Source organism: Melanerpes formicivorus, unplaced genomic scaffold, assembly GCF_026170545.1.
Source record: "Melanerpes formicivorus ecotype bairdi unplaced genomic scaffold, bMelFor1.0.p_v2 SCAF_12, whole genome shotgun sequence".
Taxonomy (NCBI): Eukaryota; Metazoa; Chordata; class Aves; order Piciformes; family Picidae; genus Melanerpes; species Melanerpes formicivorus.
In genome coordinates, this window is record NW_027142364.1 from 17,006,013 (window position 1) to 17,024,506 (window position 18,494).

Here is an 18,494-nt window from a genome sequence, read left to right on the forward strand (position 1 = left end):
TTACAAGAGCAGTTCAACATCCCTTCCAATTAGTATAAGAACTTCTCAGTCTAATCCCCTGGCAATGCTTTTGCAACCATATCAACAATTGTGCTTGGGGTTTTGGTGGTCATGTTGCAGGGGCAGTGACGGACTATGATGAAATTTCTTGATGGTATCTTGTGTATCTTCTTACTGCTACTCAAGTCCTTGAAAGATTCAGATGTGCATTGCTGAGATGAGTGAGATGGTTCCTCAATTCACAGGTATTTTTCTCTTCTTCCGTTGTGTCAGTGGAGGAGGAGGATTAACCAGTGGCAATCAGTGATGAACCCCTTCTTGCCTTGGACATCTTTATGAGATGGCTGGGCTACATACTAGTGGGTTGAGAGGATGAGCTCTGCCAGAGTACACACAGCATGACTCTTCTTCAGCTTGATGATACTGTTCAGCTTTGCAGCAGGAAACATCATGACCATCTTTAAAACTGAGTTTTTAACTCTTTACCAGATAGCTTTTTTTACAATACCTCTTTAGGACCCTCAGGGTTTAAGGAAGAGGGAAAATTACTTTGAAGCAATCCAGGTACTATTTTTCCCCCACATAATTTTCCTTGCTTTTTAGTTTCAAATCATACTACCACAGAAAACCTAACAGCTTTTATTCATTAAGTCTACTAAATTTCAAAGGTCATTCTCTCTTCTTGTTAACAATCCTCGGACAGGTGATTCTTGTCCAAGCTTGGTGAGAAGTTTGCTTCAGCATTGCCAGAAAATTAAGAATCCCATTAAAAATGGTTTTCTACTCAAATGGCTCCTTTCAGTAGTAAGCAGTTCTAGCAAGGTTATTGATTTAAAACAAAGCAGGAGAGATGAGAACAGATACTCAGCATTAAATGCTGCTCACAAAAGAGACCAGGCACAAGGACTTGAACTACAGAGGTTAACAACCTTAACGTTTAAATAAATACACATTTTTCACATGAAGTATAAAAACTCCCAACTAAAAAAATATTTCCTTAAACTTCAATGAATTCTGAAGATTATGTGCAAATTCAAACCATCTTCTCAAGTGACAATGGGAGAGGAAAGATGACAATCAGTCCTGAAGCCTGTTTTGGGATAGGGGTACATTAATGGTGCACAGTGCTTTGTAGAAACGGAGAAGAAAACACATCTAACACGCAGAAGTCTTCTGTTTGTCAGGAAGTCTGAGAATGAAGCAACTCCTTTGTTGTGATTTATAAACACCTTCACCTCTCAGTCATATTTAATCTTGCCATGGAATTCTGTCAGGCTATCTTTGTCTTATTAAAGCCTGACAGCTAACATTACATAAAACCATACAGAACAGGCACTATGAAGCTATTTGCCAGCAGATGGGCAACTCACTCTGGAGGCAAGTATTTAGGGTAATTCAGAAAGTCCCCAGCAATTTGATACCCAGCTTGAGGAAGTCAAACACTGAGCATGCATTTTTCAAGATCAGGTAAATGAAGAGTTCTAAACATATCTGAAAATACAGAAAATGTACCTCAAAAAAAAGAGAACAAACAAAAGTGTAGCTGATGAGTAAGAATCCCTTTTGGCTCAGTATTACAGTTACCTTGTCAATCACACAGCTAACCACTATTCTGGGGAACGTGGGCAAAGTGGGAGAAAAGAAAGTTAAATATTGTAACTACCTGAATGTAGTCAACTGGATTCTTTCCTTCTCCTTCTTCTGACACTAGTGCTTTGCCTTGCTCTCTCAGGTACGAGCTCATGCACTCACACATTGTCTTCAGACCATTTGGCACACGGCTGAACAATTTGTACATGCAAGCAAGGTCTGGAAACAAGAAGGAGATATTTTACAGGACAGTCTGTTAGTAACTCATTCATCTCAGAGCAGAAGAAAACAATACAAGTTCAGCCACGAAGCACATCCCATAACAGCTCAGGCCCTAGCATCTTTTGGTGTCCCCTTTCCTTTACTCCTGACAACAAGCTGACTGCAGCAGCCACAACATTAAAACAAAGATTGTCTCCAATTATTTTGGGATGTCTGAAGCATGGAATCTGTTACTGCTGACCCCAGGCTTGTGCTAAAGGAGAATGCACTGAAACTTCAGTATGATTGTATTTTTTAGTGTAACTTCCAAGATTTGGCCCACAAAAATGATCTGAGGGCTGGCCTGAGGGAGTTGGGATTGTTCAGCCTGGAGACAAGAAGGCACCAGAGACCTTATTGTGGCCTTTCAGTACTCAAAGGGCCCTGGAAGAAATTTTTTAGCAGTGCCTGTTGTGACAGAACAAGGCATGATTATTTCAACCTAAAAGAGGGAGGATTTAGTGCAGATATAAGGAAGAAAATTTTTACTGTCCCAGGCTACCCAGAAATGTAGTAGATGCTCTATCCCTGGAAACATTCCAGGTCAGGCTGGGCAGGGCTCTGAGCAACCTGATTTAGCTGGAGATGTTCCTGCTCACTGCAGGGGGGTTGGACAAGATGACCATTAAATATCCCTTCCACCCTAAGGCATTCTGTGATGATCATTCCAAAAAATCAAACATAATATTAGAAGTTACTTTAAAAGTCTAAATTAAAGCAATTACAAAAGCACTGAGAACTCTGTTTCTGTATTAAAAGGAAAGCCTGTAGTTTAATTCATATTTTTTTTGAAGTACTATAAAATTGCATGGCTTGTTTCATCCATCTAAAAATCAGAAGTGGCTTGGGTTAAACATGGCTTTCCAAAAGAGGAATCCATCCTTGGCCATCTATGTGAAATCTTATCTCCACAATGCAGCAACTATCTCCTCTTCAGTACTTAACTAAATCAAATCAAGGCCTGTAAAGGTTAAACTAATTTCTGTGTATATCAATACCCTTCAATATCCTTTGTACCCTCAGCCTGAAGGCTATCTTAACTGGATGCTAAAGGAAAAAAAACCAACATTAAGTATAGTATCATCACTTTCCTTTCCAAGGCAGTGATTCTCTTTCAGCAGAGAAAATTTCCTCACTTTGTCACTCTATCTCCTTGTAATTGTGAAGCTGCTTTAAGGAACCAAGGCCATTAATCTAAGCAGCAAGGCTGTTCCCCATTTTCAGGGCTTTAGCGTGAGTTCTAAATATAGACACTACAATCACTCCCTTCAGTACACTGCCTCGGAAACTTATGCTCTATTTCTTTCCACACTATCTTTCATTCAGTCATTCTGTCCCACATGAACCTCTATTAGGAAAAAACACATCAAGCCAAGCCTTTCTTGTTCAACTTTCTTAGACTTTCCTCTTACACTTTAAAAACAGCCAACATTTCTTTCTGTAACAAAGCCCTCTTGCTGAGAATTGGTCCTGCAATGCTTCTACTAATGCCATTTACACTAGCACTTTTTACATACAGTTGTTTTGATTGGAAAAGATCTTTAAGATCACTGAGTCCAACGATTGTTTAACTCTACCAAGTCTGGTGCTAAACTGCATCCCTTGGCACCACCATCTCCATCTCCTTTAAACACCTCCATGGATGGGGATTCTGGGAAGGCTATTTCAGTGTTTGATAACCATTCTTTCAGTGAAAAAGCTTCTTTGGATAACTAAATGGTGCAAATTGAGACCATTCCCTCCCTCACTTGCTACTAGGACAAGAGACCGACCCCCACCTCGCTATCATGTCCTTTCAGGGAGCTGTAGAGGGCAAGCAGCTCTACCCTAAGCTTCCTTTTTTCCACACTAGAAAACCCCAGTTCCCTCAGCTCCTCCTCACAAGACTTGTTCTCCAGACCCTTTATCAAACTCATTGCCCTTCTCTGGTCCCTCTCCAGGACTGAATTAGTGTTCAAGGAGTGGCCTCACCAGTGCTAAATACAGGGGGACAATTTCTGCCCTGGTCCTGCTGGCCACACCATTCCTGATACAGGCCAGGATGCTGCTGGCCTTCTGGCCACCTTGGCAGATACTGGCTCAACTTTAGCCAGCTTCTGGCTAACACCCCTAGGTCCTTTTCCACCAGGCAGTTTCCAGTCACTCTTCCCCAAGCCTGTAGCATTGCAGGGGATTACTGTTGAACCCCATAGTTATTTTCGGCCCATGGATCCATATGGTCCAGGTCCCTCTGTAGAGCTTTCCTACAGTCCAGCAAATCAACACTCCAACTTCAAACTTCCTGAGGATGCCCTTGATCCCCTCACCCAGACTACTGATGAAGATAAAGAGAACTGGTGCCAACATGGAGCCCTGGGGAGCACCATTAGAAACTGGCCACCAGCTGGGTTAAACTCCAGGTCACCACCACTGTAAGTAGTGAATGGAGTCAGCTCTCTGTGGGCCAGAAAAAAACAAAGATGCATTTTGACAGCTACATACTGGAGGAATGAAAGTCACAAAATGGCTCTTGGAAAACAGGTAACAAGGACTGCTACAAGAGGCTTGTGCTTTTCTTAAGAGATACTTGGCTTACCAAAAAATTACTTGTATCTGGTACTAAATAGAGTAAGTTATATGTACAGGGTCTGTTTCAAGAGCCCTCTAAAATCCTCTGAAGTCCTATTTTGAGATGTTTGCAAAACAGTGCCACTGCAGTGTCTTTACAATCACACAGGAACACAAACATTCAGCTTGACTTATCCAACGTTCAAAAATAACAAGCAGTACTGTAACAATTTCTGTCTTCATATGATGCACTCTTACCTTCTGTCTTCCCATTTTTCAGCATATGAACTAGCCCAGAGTTCTCCATTTCCACTATAGTTTTCATATGCTTGGAAATAAGCTCCCTCTCAACCACCTTCACAATTGGCTCTTCAGTTGATTTATCCAGACAGTGCATCACCCGTTCTATTTCTTCGTTAATTCTAGCTTCTACTTTCTTTATATACACAGAAGCACTGTTTTCTGCTAAGAATTTCTGACTTTCCATCTGTAATGAACACAAATAAATACTGTAGAGTGTATTTTTAAAAGGGAAAAAGTTAAACATAGTAGTTAGATCAGCATTTATGAGCAAGTTCAAGTCAAATCCAGCACACCTAAATGAGATCATTACACCCCCAAGATTTACATACACGCTTAAGACAAAACAATGACACCATTACACTAAGTGTGCTACACATGTAAGGTGGCACATTAAGTATCAACCTGGTATTTTGAACATCAAAGCCATCCAACCTAGCTTCCAGTTACCAACTGCAAGTTTTAGCCATGGGTGCAAAGCACATGAAAGGATGGGAAGAGGCAAGAATTCCTTTCCAACATCAGTTTATGGCACATTTATGAATTGGGAGGATCAACAGTTATCACTCTTCTTGTGAGTGACAATGCTATTACAAGAGGGATATGGACATGCTGGAAGGTGTCCAGAGAAGGGCCACAAGGATGATCAGAGGGCTGGAGCACCTCTCCTATGAGGACAGACTGAAGGAGTTGGGGCTGTTCAGTCTGCAGAAGAGAAGGCTCCGAGCTGACCTCATTGTGGCCTTCCAGTATCTGAAGGGGGCCTACAAGAAGGCTGGGGAGGGACTTCTCAGGATCTCAGGTAGTGGTAGGACTAGGGGGAATGGAATGAAGCTGGAGGTGGGGAGATTCACGCTGGAGGTGAGGAGGAGGTTCTTCACCATGAGAGTGGTGAAGCCCTGGAATGGGTTGTCCAGGGAGGTGGTTGAGGCCCCATCCCTGGACGTGTTTAAGAGCAGGCTGGACGAGGCTCTGTCCAGCCTGATCTAGTGTGGAGTGTCCCTGCCTATGGCAGGGGGGTTGGAACTAGATGATCCTTGTGGTCCCTTCCAACCCTGACTGATACTATTATGTCAAACTGGTTTTATCCATGCTGGTGAGCAGAGTCTTTTGGAGGAAAGACTTTCTAATTTACCTTTTTTTAAAGGCAGAGCTAAGAGGGTACAACAGACAGTAGATACTACTTAAGAAATGGGAGACTGACAAATAATCTGATCTTTAAAATACTGTTGTAATTTCTATCCATTTTCAATACTAGGTGAGCATTACACTCAACCACCATTACACACTGGATTTTTTTCCTGAAGCTATCTCACAAAAACCTCAGGAAATATTTCAAATGTACTATTCAGTGGCTGACCAATAACTAGATGACAGGGTGCTTGGTTGCATGGGTTAGTTGATTAGGTGGTGTTGGATGATAGGTTGGACGCGATGATCTTGAAGGTCTCCTCCAACCTGGTTTATTCTATTCTATTCTATTACCACTTGGATGCACTTAATTCCTTGAGTTGCTTCATTTTATCACAAAATAACTCATAAATGTAGAGACCATGAAGGAAACTGTTTCCTCAAAGGTAGTCTGACAGAAGCCTCCCATTTCCATTCCCACCTTGGATCAGTTTGAACCATTCATGCTACAAACAGACGGTGGCTTAAATGACGACTAAGGTGTATGAAATAGCTCAAAGCAGACACAAGATGAGCAGGATGATGACTTTGCATATTACTGGAAAACACAGCTCAAAGCTATGTTTAAATTATGGTAGTTGTGTAAAATTTTCCCCAAAGAGAGTGATTTTTCTTGCTCCTTTGACAGAGATGGATAGACTCGGCAGATAAGCAGCAATCACAACGCACCACCAATTCTCACAGTTCCACGTGGTTACAACAACTTTCCAAACATAAAACATATTACAACACTGCTGTACCTGAAAAAATTCTGCAGACATCTCCAAAAACGGAGCCTCAAAGTCCTCCTCGTAGACTGATCTTCCTTCAAGACCTAGAATCATTAACATCTGGCAAGCATTTCTTATTGCGCCTCTGCCAAAAAGTAAGTTGTTAACAACTTGAGAAATCTACATGCTTGGGAGACACAGCAGAACAACAACAACAACAACAACAACTCAGAGCAGAATATCAGCATAAATACAGTCATAGGAATTCCTTTATATTGCAAGTGCAAAAATTACAGGAGCAAAATTGTTTAGCTTTGTTCTAAATGAAGGAGCTGTCACTGTTTATTCAATATTCAAGGTGAGGCTCAACAGGGCTCTGGGCAACCTGATCTAGCTGAGGATACCCTGCTTACTGCAGAGGGAGTCAGACAAACTGACCTCTCTCTGGAGGTTCCTTCCAACCCAGACCATTGCATGACTCTAGGATTCTCCTATTTTTAAGATAGTGTCAGGGAAGCAGGTCTTAAAATTTGGAATATTTCAACATACAAGAAAATAACCAAAAGTACTACTTCAAGTAGAACCGGGAACTGCACATGTAGGTTGGAACTGAGCAGCTGCACAGAGGGGAGCTGCTTTGCAAAGCTGTTTCGTTTCAGATGGTTGGTTGGGGTTTGGGCTTTTGTGTGTTTTTGAAGAAAAAATAACAACACAGAATGAAAATGGATTTGGTTAGGCACAGAGACATGTCAAGCTCTAAAAACAAAAGAACTGCATCCAGGAAAAAGTCCCCTATGTGGCAGCAGGGGACAATACACAGCCGTGGCGAGGGACTATCTTTCTCTTCATAACTTGTATGTTGGGCAATCCCAGCCACAGAATTGCAGCCAAATTAGTATCTCCACACCCAACAGCTGCTCTGAAACTGGAGAAGCACAAGAAAACTGGCAAATCTGAAGTGGCTTCAGCTGCAGAATCTGCAGCGTGTGGCACGAAGCTCCACGTCTATTAAGCCAGTTGGAGAACACAAGGAACAGATGGAAAGCTCAGAGATGCAACTGAACCAGCAAGAAACAACTGGGTCAAAAACATGAGGAAGGAAAAGAGAATTAAAAAGCTTCAAAAATAAATAATACTAAAGAAAACAGGTAGGAGAAAACAGCTCTTGGCACAGAGCAAATACAAGGGAGGGAGAGGCAGAGGATTGTCAAAACGCTACTTTATAACCAAATGCAACAGATAGGTTCAATAAAAGTTGTATTAAAAAAAACCCACAAGACAAGTATGAAAAAACATTAATGAGATTCCCTATTTACCCTTATGCTAAAGCTTCATGTACAAAGAGGTATGGATAAATTCTGCTTGTGATCAGAAATGCAGCCAAAAATAACCATTTTCGTACGTGCTTGATTCACTGGTAGCTGACAGATCTTTCCAAGCCAAGCCAGTCACGAGCACCTTACCTGTCTACAACCTCTCCTTTCCTTTCTCTCGCAATCATATCCAGCAGAGTCTGCCGCAGGTGATCCCTGATGCAGCCGTAGCGGACAACTTGGTCTCGGAAAATAATCAAGCCCAAATTGTAGACGTTCTCCACGTTGTTCTGCTGCACATACACACGATCCTGCAACAAAGGCACACACAGCGAGACAACGTCACACTCAGCAGGCAGATGCTATCCAAAACTGCAAGAGAGAGGGCAGGTTTTCACCGTACAGAAATAATCTCTCCTCACTCCGTAAAGAAAAAGTCTCAATACCCTCAAAACTCAAAAATCAGTCCAATGCTTTATTTACATAACCTTTACTCAGGAGTGTGAGCCCATTTATGACTAAAGCATGCCAGAACACATCACTGCCGCTTTTTAGTCTGGGCAATCTCCAAATACTGACAACATTCATGGTACAATCTGAAAAAGGTTTTGCTTATCTACTCAACCCCCTTCCATCCACCTCTTTTTTCTCCTTTAAGAAAAATCAGTTTGTTTTTCCCCCCCAACTCATCCTCCTCCCACTCCTTTTAGTCAACCAGTTCCACCTCACTATTCAGAGAAACATCCTGAAATAGCATCGTTAGATGAACAGCAGAGCAAGCACAGCCCGAATGAGAATAGTTACCACCAAAACATTTGTAGATTGAAACTGCAAAATTGTACAGGACTCCTGATGGCCCACAACCCAAAAAATTCACTTTCAATCAGCTTGAGCAAATTATCTTTACATCTGCTTATGCTCTATTAAAATCACACACGCACCTCTCCCCCCGTCAAAAAGCTAAAGATGAGGACGACAGAAGAATCAGTTTTGTGTTTCAATATGGGTCTAAATTCTCAGTCAAGCTCCTCAACTAGCCCTCCACTACCCATGTTCACAAGTCAAGGCTGATCCTTAGATCAGTATTCCAAGGATGTACAGCTCAAACACCATCACACAGAGTGGACTGAGACACTGTTGAGCAGACACCCCGCGTTTCTTACTGCTACCCGCAGAAATGCTCCAAAAATCTGTCTCCCCTTTTCTGTTCCTCTCTCCCAACTTCGCAACTCTCTAGAAAAGGAAAACAATAGTTACTAGCAGACAGAAAATTGGTGTATTCATTTAATACCCAGTATAAATGTACACATTTAATACCCAGTATTAAATGTAATACCCAGTATTAAATGTGATTCTGAAGTAAGACAAGCTTAAAATACACTTCCAAAGAGAAGAAAGAATTTCAAAGCAGTGTCTTTTATGGTATATAATATATCTCCTCTTTTCTCTTTAAGTTATTTCCAAAGAATATTGAGGTCTTTGAAGCCCAGGCAGCAGGGTATCAAAATGGAGTAAAGCCCTAGCCATGACTCATGTGCAGAGCTTCTCCTGTGGCAGTGCTAAATACTGCCATTATGAAATGAAATTGTAGCTCTAGAAACATTTCTGGGTGTTACAGCAATGACTCTTTACCGAGCCAAACCATGCTACTGTACCCAAATTAGAGCAGCAGCACTAATGTTTCTGACACTGCTGATTTGCTCACACTTTGTAACAGATCACTTCTACTGAAAGCCTTCCCAGACTTTGAAAGAGAAAAAACAGAATGAAAAATGTTTACTTAGAGGCAGGAAGCCCCATCTGGAACAGGTTTGACTGACAAGCCTACATGCTGCCAAACAGTAATCACTTCCCACAGGGAAGCGCAGCAGGTGCTTAAAGGTAAGAGGGACTTTCAGAAGACTAGGGTGGAGTGTCAGACAGCAATTATTCACAAACTGCAGCACTGCTTACACTGCAGAATCATTCTGATCGCAGCTACAGCAAGTTATCTACTGTAAAATACCACCAGCCACATTTTACCCATCTCTGCATGGAGGCATGATCTGGATCATGAAGCCCTCTGCATACAGCTAGTGTCTTTGATCCTAGTTCTGAAAATAAGAATACCACTTATCCCTACTACCTTGTGCACAAGTCATGACTGATGACAGTCACACACCCTGAGGTCTAAACTCACATAGCTGATCTGTTTGGTGCTGGCCTAAATCAAGATCCCCAACTTTCTGTACGGCACAAATGAGAAGAGAAGGATCTGCCCACTGCAAAACACACAGTGGCATTCCAAGAGTCAGTGTCACTTCTGACAGTGTCTAACTTGCACTGCTGGCATGCCTATGATGCAGCCAGGGCTGTGACCATTGCACTTACATACCTGAAGTTGCTTTAACCAGAAAAAAGGAGCACCACAGAATCCAGTTTAGCCCAGTTTCCAGATGTTCCAAAAATACTCAATACTCGTGCAGCTTGAAGAGAAGATCCAACCACTGCGCCTACACTGCTTCTGTTACACACCACAACTGAACACAGCCCCTATGCTGCAGCCATAAACAAGACTGCCTTCCAGACCTGCCCAAACACAACATGTTACTTCAATACTTCACCATGTGCTAGTACACAACTTGCCTTAGTGAAGACGCTGTTTAAGACATGACTTCACTGCTTCGGCACCTTGCTGCTGGCTGTGGCCGGTGCCGTGCACTCACACAGGGTATTACAGCCCTGCTGGCGCAGAGCACTGCAGCCCACGGGAAACAGGAGAGCTAGGGAAGCACACATGTACTGCAAAGCAAACCTGAAATTCACTTGGGGAAACTAGACCATCTCAGAAAAGTTAGATTTACCTTCATTGTGCAATTTCAGGTTACAAAACCTCATGCTAGAAGCGCATTATGTAACAGACATGAAACCAAGCGGATGTCTACCAGAAGGCAACCATGACCCAAGAGACGAAGTAATACACTCTTGTGAACTGCAACTACAAGGCAAGTTTGACAAGTGCTTTGTGGAAGAGGTTCTGCTGGTAAAATGAAGTCCTGTCAGAAATCTCAAAGAGCCAGTGATCTAGTCATGAAGCACCAGACCAATGCACAAAATCAAAATACAGACCTCTCTAAAAAAAAGTATTTAAATTAGTAGGTGGCAAAACCAAACAGAGGAAAGAGATTTGTATCTTTTCACATCTAAAGGAGGCCACAAAGATGATCAGATGGCTGAAGCACCTCTCTTATGAAGACAGGCTGAGAGCTGGGGTTGTACCAGGTCAGGGGTGACCTTATTGCTGTCTACAACTACCTGAAGGGGGATTGTAGACAGGCAGAGGTTGGTCTCTTCTCCCAGGCAGCCAGTACCAGAACAAGAGGACACAGTCTCAGGCTGCGTCAGGGAAGGTTCAGGCTGGAGGTCAGGAGGAAGTTTTACACAGAGAGAGTGATTGCCCATTGGAATGGGCTGCCTGGGGAGGTGGTGGAGTCACCATCGCTGGAGGTGTTCAGGAGGAGACTTGACAGGGTGCTTGGTTGCAGGGTTTAGTTGGTTGGGTGGTGTTGGATGATAGGTTGGACGTGATGATCTTGAAGGTCTCTTCCAACCTGGTTTATTCTATTCTATTCTATACCACCTGGAGAAGCAAAGGCTCTGGAGAGATCTCCTGCTACACTCCCCGGAGATGAAGGCTTACAGGATAGCTGGAGAGGGGTTTGTTACAAGGTATTTGTAACAAAACAAGGGGCAATGGCTTCAAACATTCCAGGCTGCCCAAAGAAGTTGTAGAGGCTCTAAGACTGCAGGTGTTCAAAAATGGGTTGGATAGGACCTTGAGCAGCCTGGTCAAGTAGGAGATATCCCTGCCCATGGCAGAGGGGTTAGTACTGCATGATCTTTCAAGTCTCTTCCACTCCGTAATTTCATAGTACCAGCAGTTTTTACCAAACATTTTGAATGAACACATACTCAAGACAAAGTTTTCAGCTCTTGGTCATTTTCCAATGAACAGAATGATGCTGGACTTCACAGGACATCCCAGTGACAAAGGTGAAACTGTAAATCTGGAAGACTAGTCCCATTTTAACCCATAGCTTGTACTTCAGAATCATTATATAGAATCATCTTAGAATGTTTCATGTTGGATGGGATCTTTAAAGCTCATCTAGCCCAACCACTTGCAGTCAGCAGGGACATGTTCCACTAGAGCAACTTGCTCACAGTCCCATTCAACCTGACCTGGAACACCTCCAGGGATGGGGCATCTACCACCTCGCTGTCCAGTCTGGGCCGGTATTCCACCACCCTCAGTGTAAAAAGACTTCCTTGCATCTTGTCTGTATCTCCTGCTTTAGTTTAAAACCATCACTCCTTGTGCTGTCACAACAGGTCCTGATAAAAAGTCTGTCCCCCTCTTTCTGATGGGCCTCTTTAAGTACCAAAAGGCTGCAAATCAGCTCTCCAGCAGCCTAATTAAGTCATCAAATTTCTAATGACAAAGGCCCCACTCTGCTAGTTGTCCCAGCTCCTTGCATTAGATCTAGTAAAACAAGCACAAAACCCATGTAACAACACAGATGTTTAACAAACATCAGGGCTCCTGAAGTTTACATAAGCACTTTGAAATAATATATTTCTTACCACAACACCATGAACATGCATTATTATAAATGAGTCTTTTCTGTTGTTTCCTCTCTCATTTCAGTACAGGGGAAAAAAAAGCCTATGGGAGGGAAGTAATTAGTCAAGTGGAAGCATCAGCTGAACGCCCACTTGAAATAATTAGGATCTGTCAAACAGCACATGAAAGACTACACATTCCAGAGACATTCAAATTTCTTGATTATTCTGTTCTGAATTTAAAGCATGACCCAATGAAGTTAAATTCGCACTTGCAGGGATGCTGCAGCTCCCCTGGTGTTTTGGTGGAAGATAAGGCTGTTCTAACAGCACTTGCAAGTGTCCCACAGGAGTCAAGGCACAAAAAAAAACACTGCTTAGGAAACAGCTCTTATCTCACTCCAAAAGCGGCAGCTGAAACATGGCTAAGAAGGCCAATGGCATCCTGGCCTGTATCAGGAATGGTGTGGCCAGCAGGAGCAGGGAAGTCATTGTGCCCCTGTACTCTGCACTGGTTAGGCCATACCTGGAGGACTGTGTCCAGTTCTGGGCCCCTCAATTTAAGAAGGACATTGAGACACTTGAATGTGTCCAGAGAAGGGCAATGAAGCTGGGGAGAGGTCTCGAGCACAAGTCCTATGAGGAGAGGCTGAGGGAGCTGGGGTTGCTTAGCCTGGAAAAGAGGAGGCTCGGGGAGACCTTATTGCCCTCTACAACTACCTGAAGGGGGGTTGTGGCTAGGAGGGGGTTGGTCTCTTCTCCTAGGCAACCAGCACCAGAACAAGAGGACACAGTCTCAAGCTATGCCAGGGGAAGTTTAGGCTTGAGGTGAGGAGAAAGTTCTTCACAGAGAGAGTTGTTAGCCATTGGAATGTGCTGCCCAGGGAGGTGGTGGAGTCACTCTCCCTGGAGGCGTTCAAGAGGGGATTGGACTGGATGTGGCACTTGATGCCATGGTCTAGTAGTCATGAGGTCTTGGGTGACAGATTGGACTTGATGATCTTTGAGGTCTTTTCCAACCTTATTGATTTTATGATTCTATGTAATCCTTCCTCAACAAGGGGACTTCCTGGTCCTCTATACACTGCTCAATACACTAAAACAGGACAGCTAAGCCGGTTTCTCAGACACTGTTCAAGCCAAAGATTTACTGAATTTAAGAGCATCTGACAACACTGAATTACCCACCCTGATCATCTCCGAGCATCTAGCACCTCCTGCACTGAAACAATACTCAGTATTGGGCTAAAAGACAACAGCTACTCCCCTAGAAAGCTCTGGATTCCATCTTCTAACCTTTCTTAACATTCACCACCAGCTTGGGTAGATTGTGTTAGTAACTACTACTGGATTCACTCAACTAGCAGCAATTGATTTGTGTTTGTCCTTCACAAACAGATTAGAAATTCCAAGATTTCTCATAGACCTTCCTCAAAATAGCCTCATTTTCCTTTTGGCAAGATAGGACACACAGCTGTGTCACTGAAGGCATGACCTCAAAGGTCTCTTCCAATCTGGTTAATTCTGGATTTCATCCAGCCCTGTATCTGTGGATACATGGTCTTTTCCCAACTTAGAGACAGATATCACCCAAAAGGAAACTAAAAAAAACCACAGAGAAAACCCACAACATGAAAACCAATACATCCATTTAAACCAACATAATACGAGATTAAGCTATGTGCCTATAATAATTACTCCCAATTCTTCTAGCAGCTTATTAACAAAGCCAGATTTCTTCACCACCAACACAAACAGGTTTAAGTTTTGTAGCATGAGATTTTGAATAGCTACAAGCTCTTGAAAATAAAGAAAAAAAGATAGAGAAAGGGGAGAAAAGAGCACTACCATCATCTGTCTTTCAGTGTTGAATACCACATCAAGTCATATCTTCAGTATCGTAGTTTGGAAAGAAAAGACTTTATATAAGAAAATCCACAGTGCCTTAACACTTTTCCTTCTGAACTTAAAACTTTTGACTAGAAGCTATGGACAAATTTCACATTGGCCAGAGAGGTGATTGATCCCCCTATCCCTGGAAATGTTCCTCAGAGCATGCCCATCACATTGTGACTTGTAAACATATACCAACTACCTAAAGCAGAACACAATCCAGACATGAAAATGTCAGGTGTTCCAGCTCCAGAAAAGGCCTCTTCTGTCTGATCTCAGGTAACAACTGCTTTTTCCTGTTAAAATCACAACCATGCAATGAAGGATCACACACTCATCTACATATGCTGTTTAATCTTGTACCCAAGCTCTATAGGAGCAGCAGAGGATTCAATATCTAGTATTCAAGGATGCAGACTGCCCCTAAGTTATCCTTTTCAAACCCTTACAGAGTAACTCCACCGGAAATCTGAAGAGGCTTTATACCATCATGCTTTGACAGCCAGAAACTACCACTGCAGGAACCAAAACATGCAAGTAACATCTACAACGTGCCAGAGTGGGCCTGACTAGCTTTGTAACAATTGCAAAATTCAACCATTTGTCAGGTGCATTTTTCAAGTGGCAATGAGATATCCTGACAGAAGAAGGTACTTGTAATTTCCCACCCAGCCCTAACAGGCTTGTAAGCACACAGAGAACTCAAAACAAGGGACAGACAGTAGTCTTGGGAAGAAGACTTGCAAGCATGCCTTGCCTTTCACCCCTCCAGCTCATTTATTCAGATTTGTAAAAAGGCTATTTACTGCATGATGTTTAACCCCTGAGAAAAGCAGAATACCCACCATATACATCAGAATATCTCTAATCATCACCATTGCTGTTTGATGATCATTCCACGCTTGATTTAGTGTTTGTAGGAAGTTGTTGTTCAAGGAGTTCAACACATCATCTCGCACCTGAAACAGAACAACAATATGTACTCAGAAACATAAGTCAGTTTCTCCAGCATCATCTAAATAACACAGTTACAGAATGGTGTGGGTTCAAAGGGACCAGCAGAGGGGCTGGACATCTTCAGCTATATCAGGGTGCTCAGAGCCCCAAACAACTTGACCTGGAATGTTTCCAGGCACAGGGCAGCTACCACACCCTTCAGCCTCCACAACTTCTGTGGGCAACTTGCTCCAGTGCCTCATCACGCTCATGGGGAAGAAATTCTTCCTAATGTCTAACCTCAAGCAAGCTTCTTCCAGTTTAAAGCCCTCACTCCTTGTCCTATCACTACATACCTTTGCAAAAAGTTCCTCTCCAGCTATCCTGTAGGTCCCCTTCAAATCCTGGAAGGCTGCCCTGAGGCGTCCTCAGAAGCACAGATCCACCATTATAATGCAAACAGACCAGCCAGTGCCACATCACATGCCAACTGGTGGCAAAGGAAGTGTGTGCCACCAGGTAAACTTGCTTCCCAAGCAGACACAGAAGGCTCTGGTCTGTGCCACTTCTGCTCCATATGGTTCTCTGGAAACGTGCTCTAAATCCAGGAGTGGGTGCTGGACAACAAAACCACTCCAAGAGTCTCTCTGTGAAGTAGCTCAATTACATTCTCCCAGGTTTATTTCAAGCTGCAGACAGGTTTTGGAAGCTGTTCTTTTATTTGCTACAAACCCAAATTAATACTTACAGCAGCTGTCTAGTTACCAAGTGTTGAACACACTCCTTGCAGGGGCTGTGACTGCTAGAACATCACAGCAAAACTACTGTAATGCACAAAACAGGCATGCAAAGGCACAGCCAAATCACTTTGGTGGGATAAATGACCTGTATTAGAAGAAAACCCTGGATATCCACACTCTTCCATGGTCAAGGAAGCCCTTCAGAGACACAGCTGCTGTTCTTCCAAAGCCTGAAGAGTATTCCAATCTCAAAGACTTATCAGCAGGATGCTACTTTAAATTAGCTGAGCTTGTAGTCACTTCTGTGACAAATCTTTGCAGGAAACTCCAGCTTAAAAGGACTGTTGACATGAAGCTTCAAAAATAAAACTAGCAGCTTCACAATCTATATAAGGTCTTCTAGTATTTTCAAGGATAGAATCATAGAATCACAGCATGGTTTGGGTTGGAAGGGACCTTAAAAATCACCTAGTTCCAACCCTCTGCAATGGGCAGGAACACCTTCTACTAGAGCAGCTTGCTCAAGGCCCCATCCAACCTGCCTTTGAATACTTCCAGACTTGGAGCCTCCAAAACATCTCTGGGCAACCTGTTCCTTTGCCTCACTACCCTCATGGGAAAGAACTTCTTCCTATCATCTCATCTAAATCCAGCTACTTCCAGTTTGAAGCCATTACTCCTCATTCTGTCACTACATAGCTTTGTAATCGGTTCCTCTCCAGCTATCCTGCCAGCCCCCTTCAAGTCCTGGAAAGCTGCTTTTAGGTCTCCCGAAGCCTTCTCTTCTCCAAACTGAACAAACTCAACTCATTCCACCTGTCCTCGCAGCAGAGGGGTTTCAGCCCTCAGACCAATTTCTGTGGCCTCCTCTGGACCTGCTCCAACAGGTCCATGCTTCTCCTGTGCTGAGGACTCCAGAGTTGGACACTGCACTGTAGGTGGGGTCTCACCAGAGCAGAGGGGTAGAATCCCCTCCCTCAACCTGCTGGCCACACTGCTTTGGAAATCTTGCCTATAATTTCAGGCTCACCTTCTATTTTATACTGGATATATAGCTCTTCAGGAAATGTAGCACTTTCCCCTGTCAATCTCTTAAAATAGTTTGTTGGCACAAGCTATCAGTACCTTTAAATAACTCTCCAAGTGTACACAAAGCAAACTTATGGCCTAGTATTTTCTCTCTTACAGTGCCTGGGCTGACGCAGCAGCACAAATAGCTCAATTATGTAATTTCCACTACTGTAAGGACAGCCAGAACCTTCTGTGGCAGCAGCAGTTTACAAAGGTACTTTCTGAGCTAAGGCCTCAAGGTCTCACAACTTATTACAGAGTTTCTTCAACTTACACAAAAGTCCAAGTAGTCCAACAGCATCTAAAATCTTAGATTCACACTAAGAGAGGAACTGTGGCTTTAGCAGAAACAGCCATTCACTCCTGCAGCTGCTACTCCGCAGCTGAAAGAAAAATACACTTAAGAATATTGATGATTCTGAACTTCCTGGCCATTCCCTCACTTCCTTTTGCCTTCCCTAACTGCAGACTTGCCCAAGATCATCTGAAAACATCATTAGCTAAAGATAAAGGCAGGTAACCCTTCGGACATTGCCAGCCACGCTTAAAGTACACCCAAAAGCTCGCTAATTAGCCTCTTACATTACTCCTCTTGTTCTTCCTCCCTATTTCATAGATGTTATGGAAATAATTTCCAACTCCCTGTAGGAGATTGCTGTCTTCTCTGCATCATCATGATAGCCAGTTCTAAAGCCTGCTCAAGATCCCAGATGTACCTTTATAACCTCCAGATTAGACATGCCCCTCAGCCCCCTTCACTCCAAACTGAATAACCCCAGCTCTCTCACATACTCCTCATAGGCCATATCCTCCAGGCCCTTCAACAGCCTTGTCACCCTTCTCTGGACAAGCTCCAGCACCTCAATATCGTTCCTGTAGTGAGGGGCCCAGAACTGAACACAGCACTCAAGGTATGGTTTCACCAGTGCTGAGTACAGGGGGGTGATCACCTCTTCCTACTCGTGCAGGCCACAGGGTTTCTAATACAACCCAGGATGCCATTGCCTGCCCTGGACACACTGCTGACTCGTGTTCCGTTGACTAAATATCCCAAGCACCCCTTCTTCCTTTTCAGTAATGCTGTAGTATCTTCCCAAACCAGGATGTTTCAGCCCATTTTTGCTTAGTACATCTCTGACATACAGTGCAGAGGAAAAACAACAGAGCTGTACTGTAAAAGCACTCAACCAATCCCTTTGTCTCACACAATATGATGTGGTGCACGCCATGGTTTAGATTTCACTAGGCTATGAAATGCTCATAAACACAAAGGGAATTTTAAAAACACCATCCTGCAAAGTTTACCTTCAAGACACAACTGCTGTTGCTTATCAATCATC

At 43.2% G+C, this 18,494-nt stretch overlaps 1 protein-coding gene across 1 annotated transcript in view; it reads right to left on the reverse strand.

The window, feature by feature from the left end:
- The window catches only part of CUL3 (cullin 3), a 61,561-nt gene that overhangs the window by 15,152 nt on the left and 27,915 nt on the right, over positions 1-18,494 (reverse strand). The window contains exons 3-7 of the mRNA XM_068145502.1: positions 15,253-15,366; positions 8,063-8,223; positions 6,630-6,744; positions 4,657-4,885; positions 1,664-1,809 (exon numbers count right to left, since the gene is read on the reverse strand). Coding sequence (XP_068001603.1) covers positions 1,664-1,809; positions 4,657-4,885; positions 6,630-6,744; positions 8,063-8,223; positions 15,253-15,366 — 765 coding nt within the window. The remainder of the gene's footprint in view (positions 1-1,663; positions 1,810-4,656; positions 4,886-6,629; positions 6,745-8,062; positions 8,224-15,252; positions 15,367-18,494) is intronic.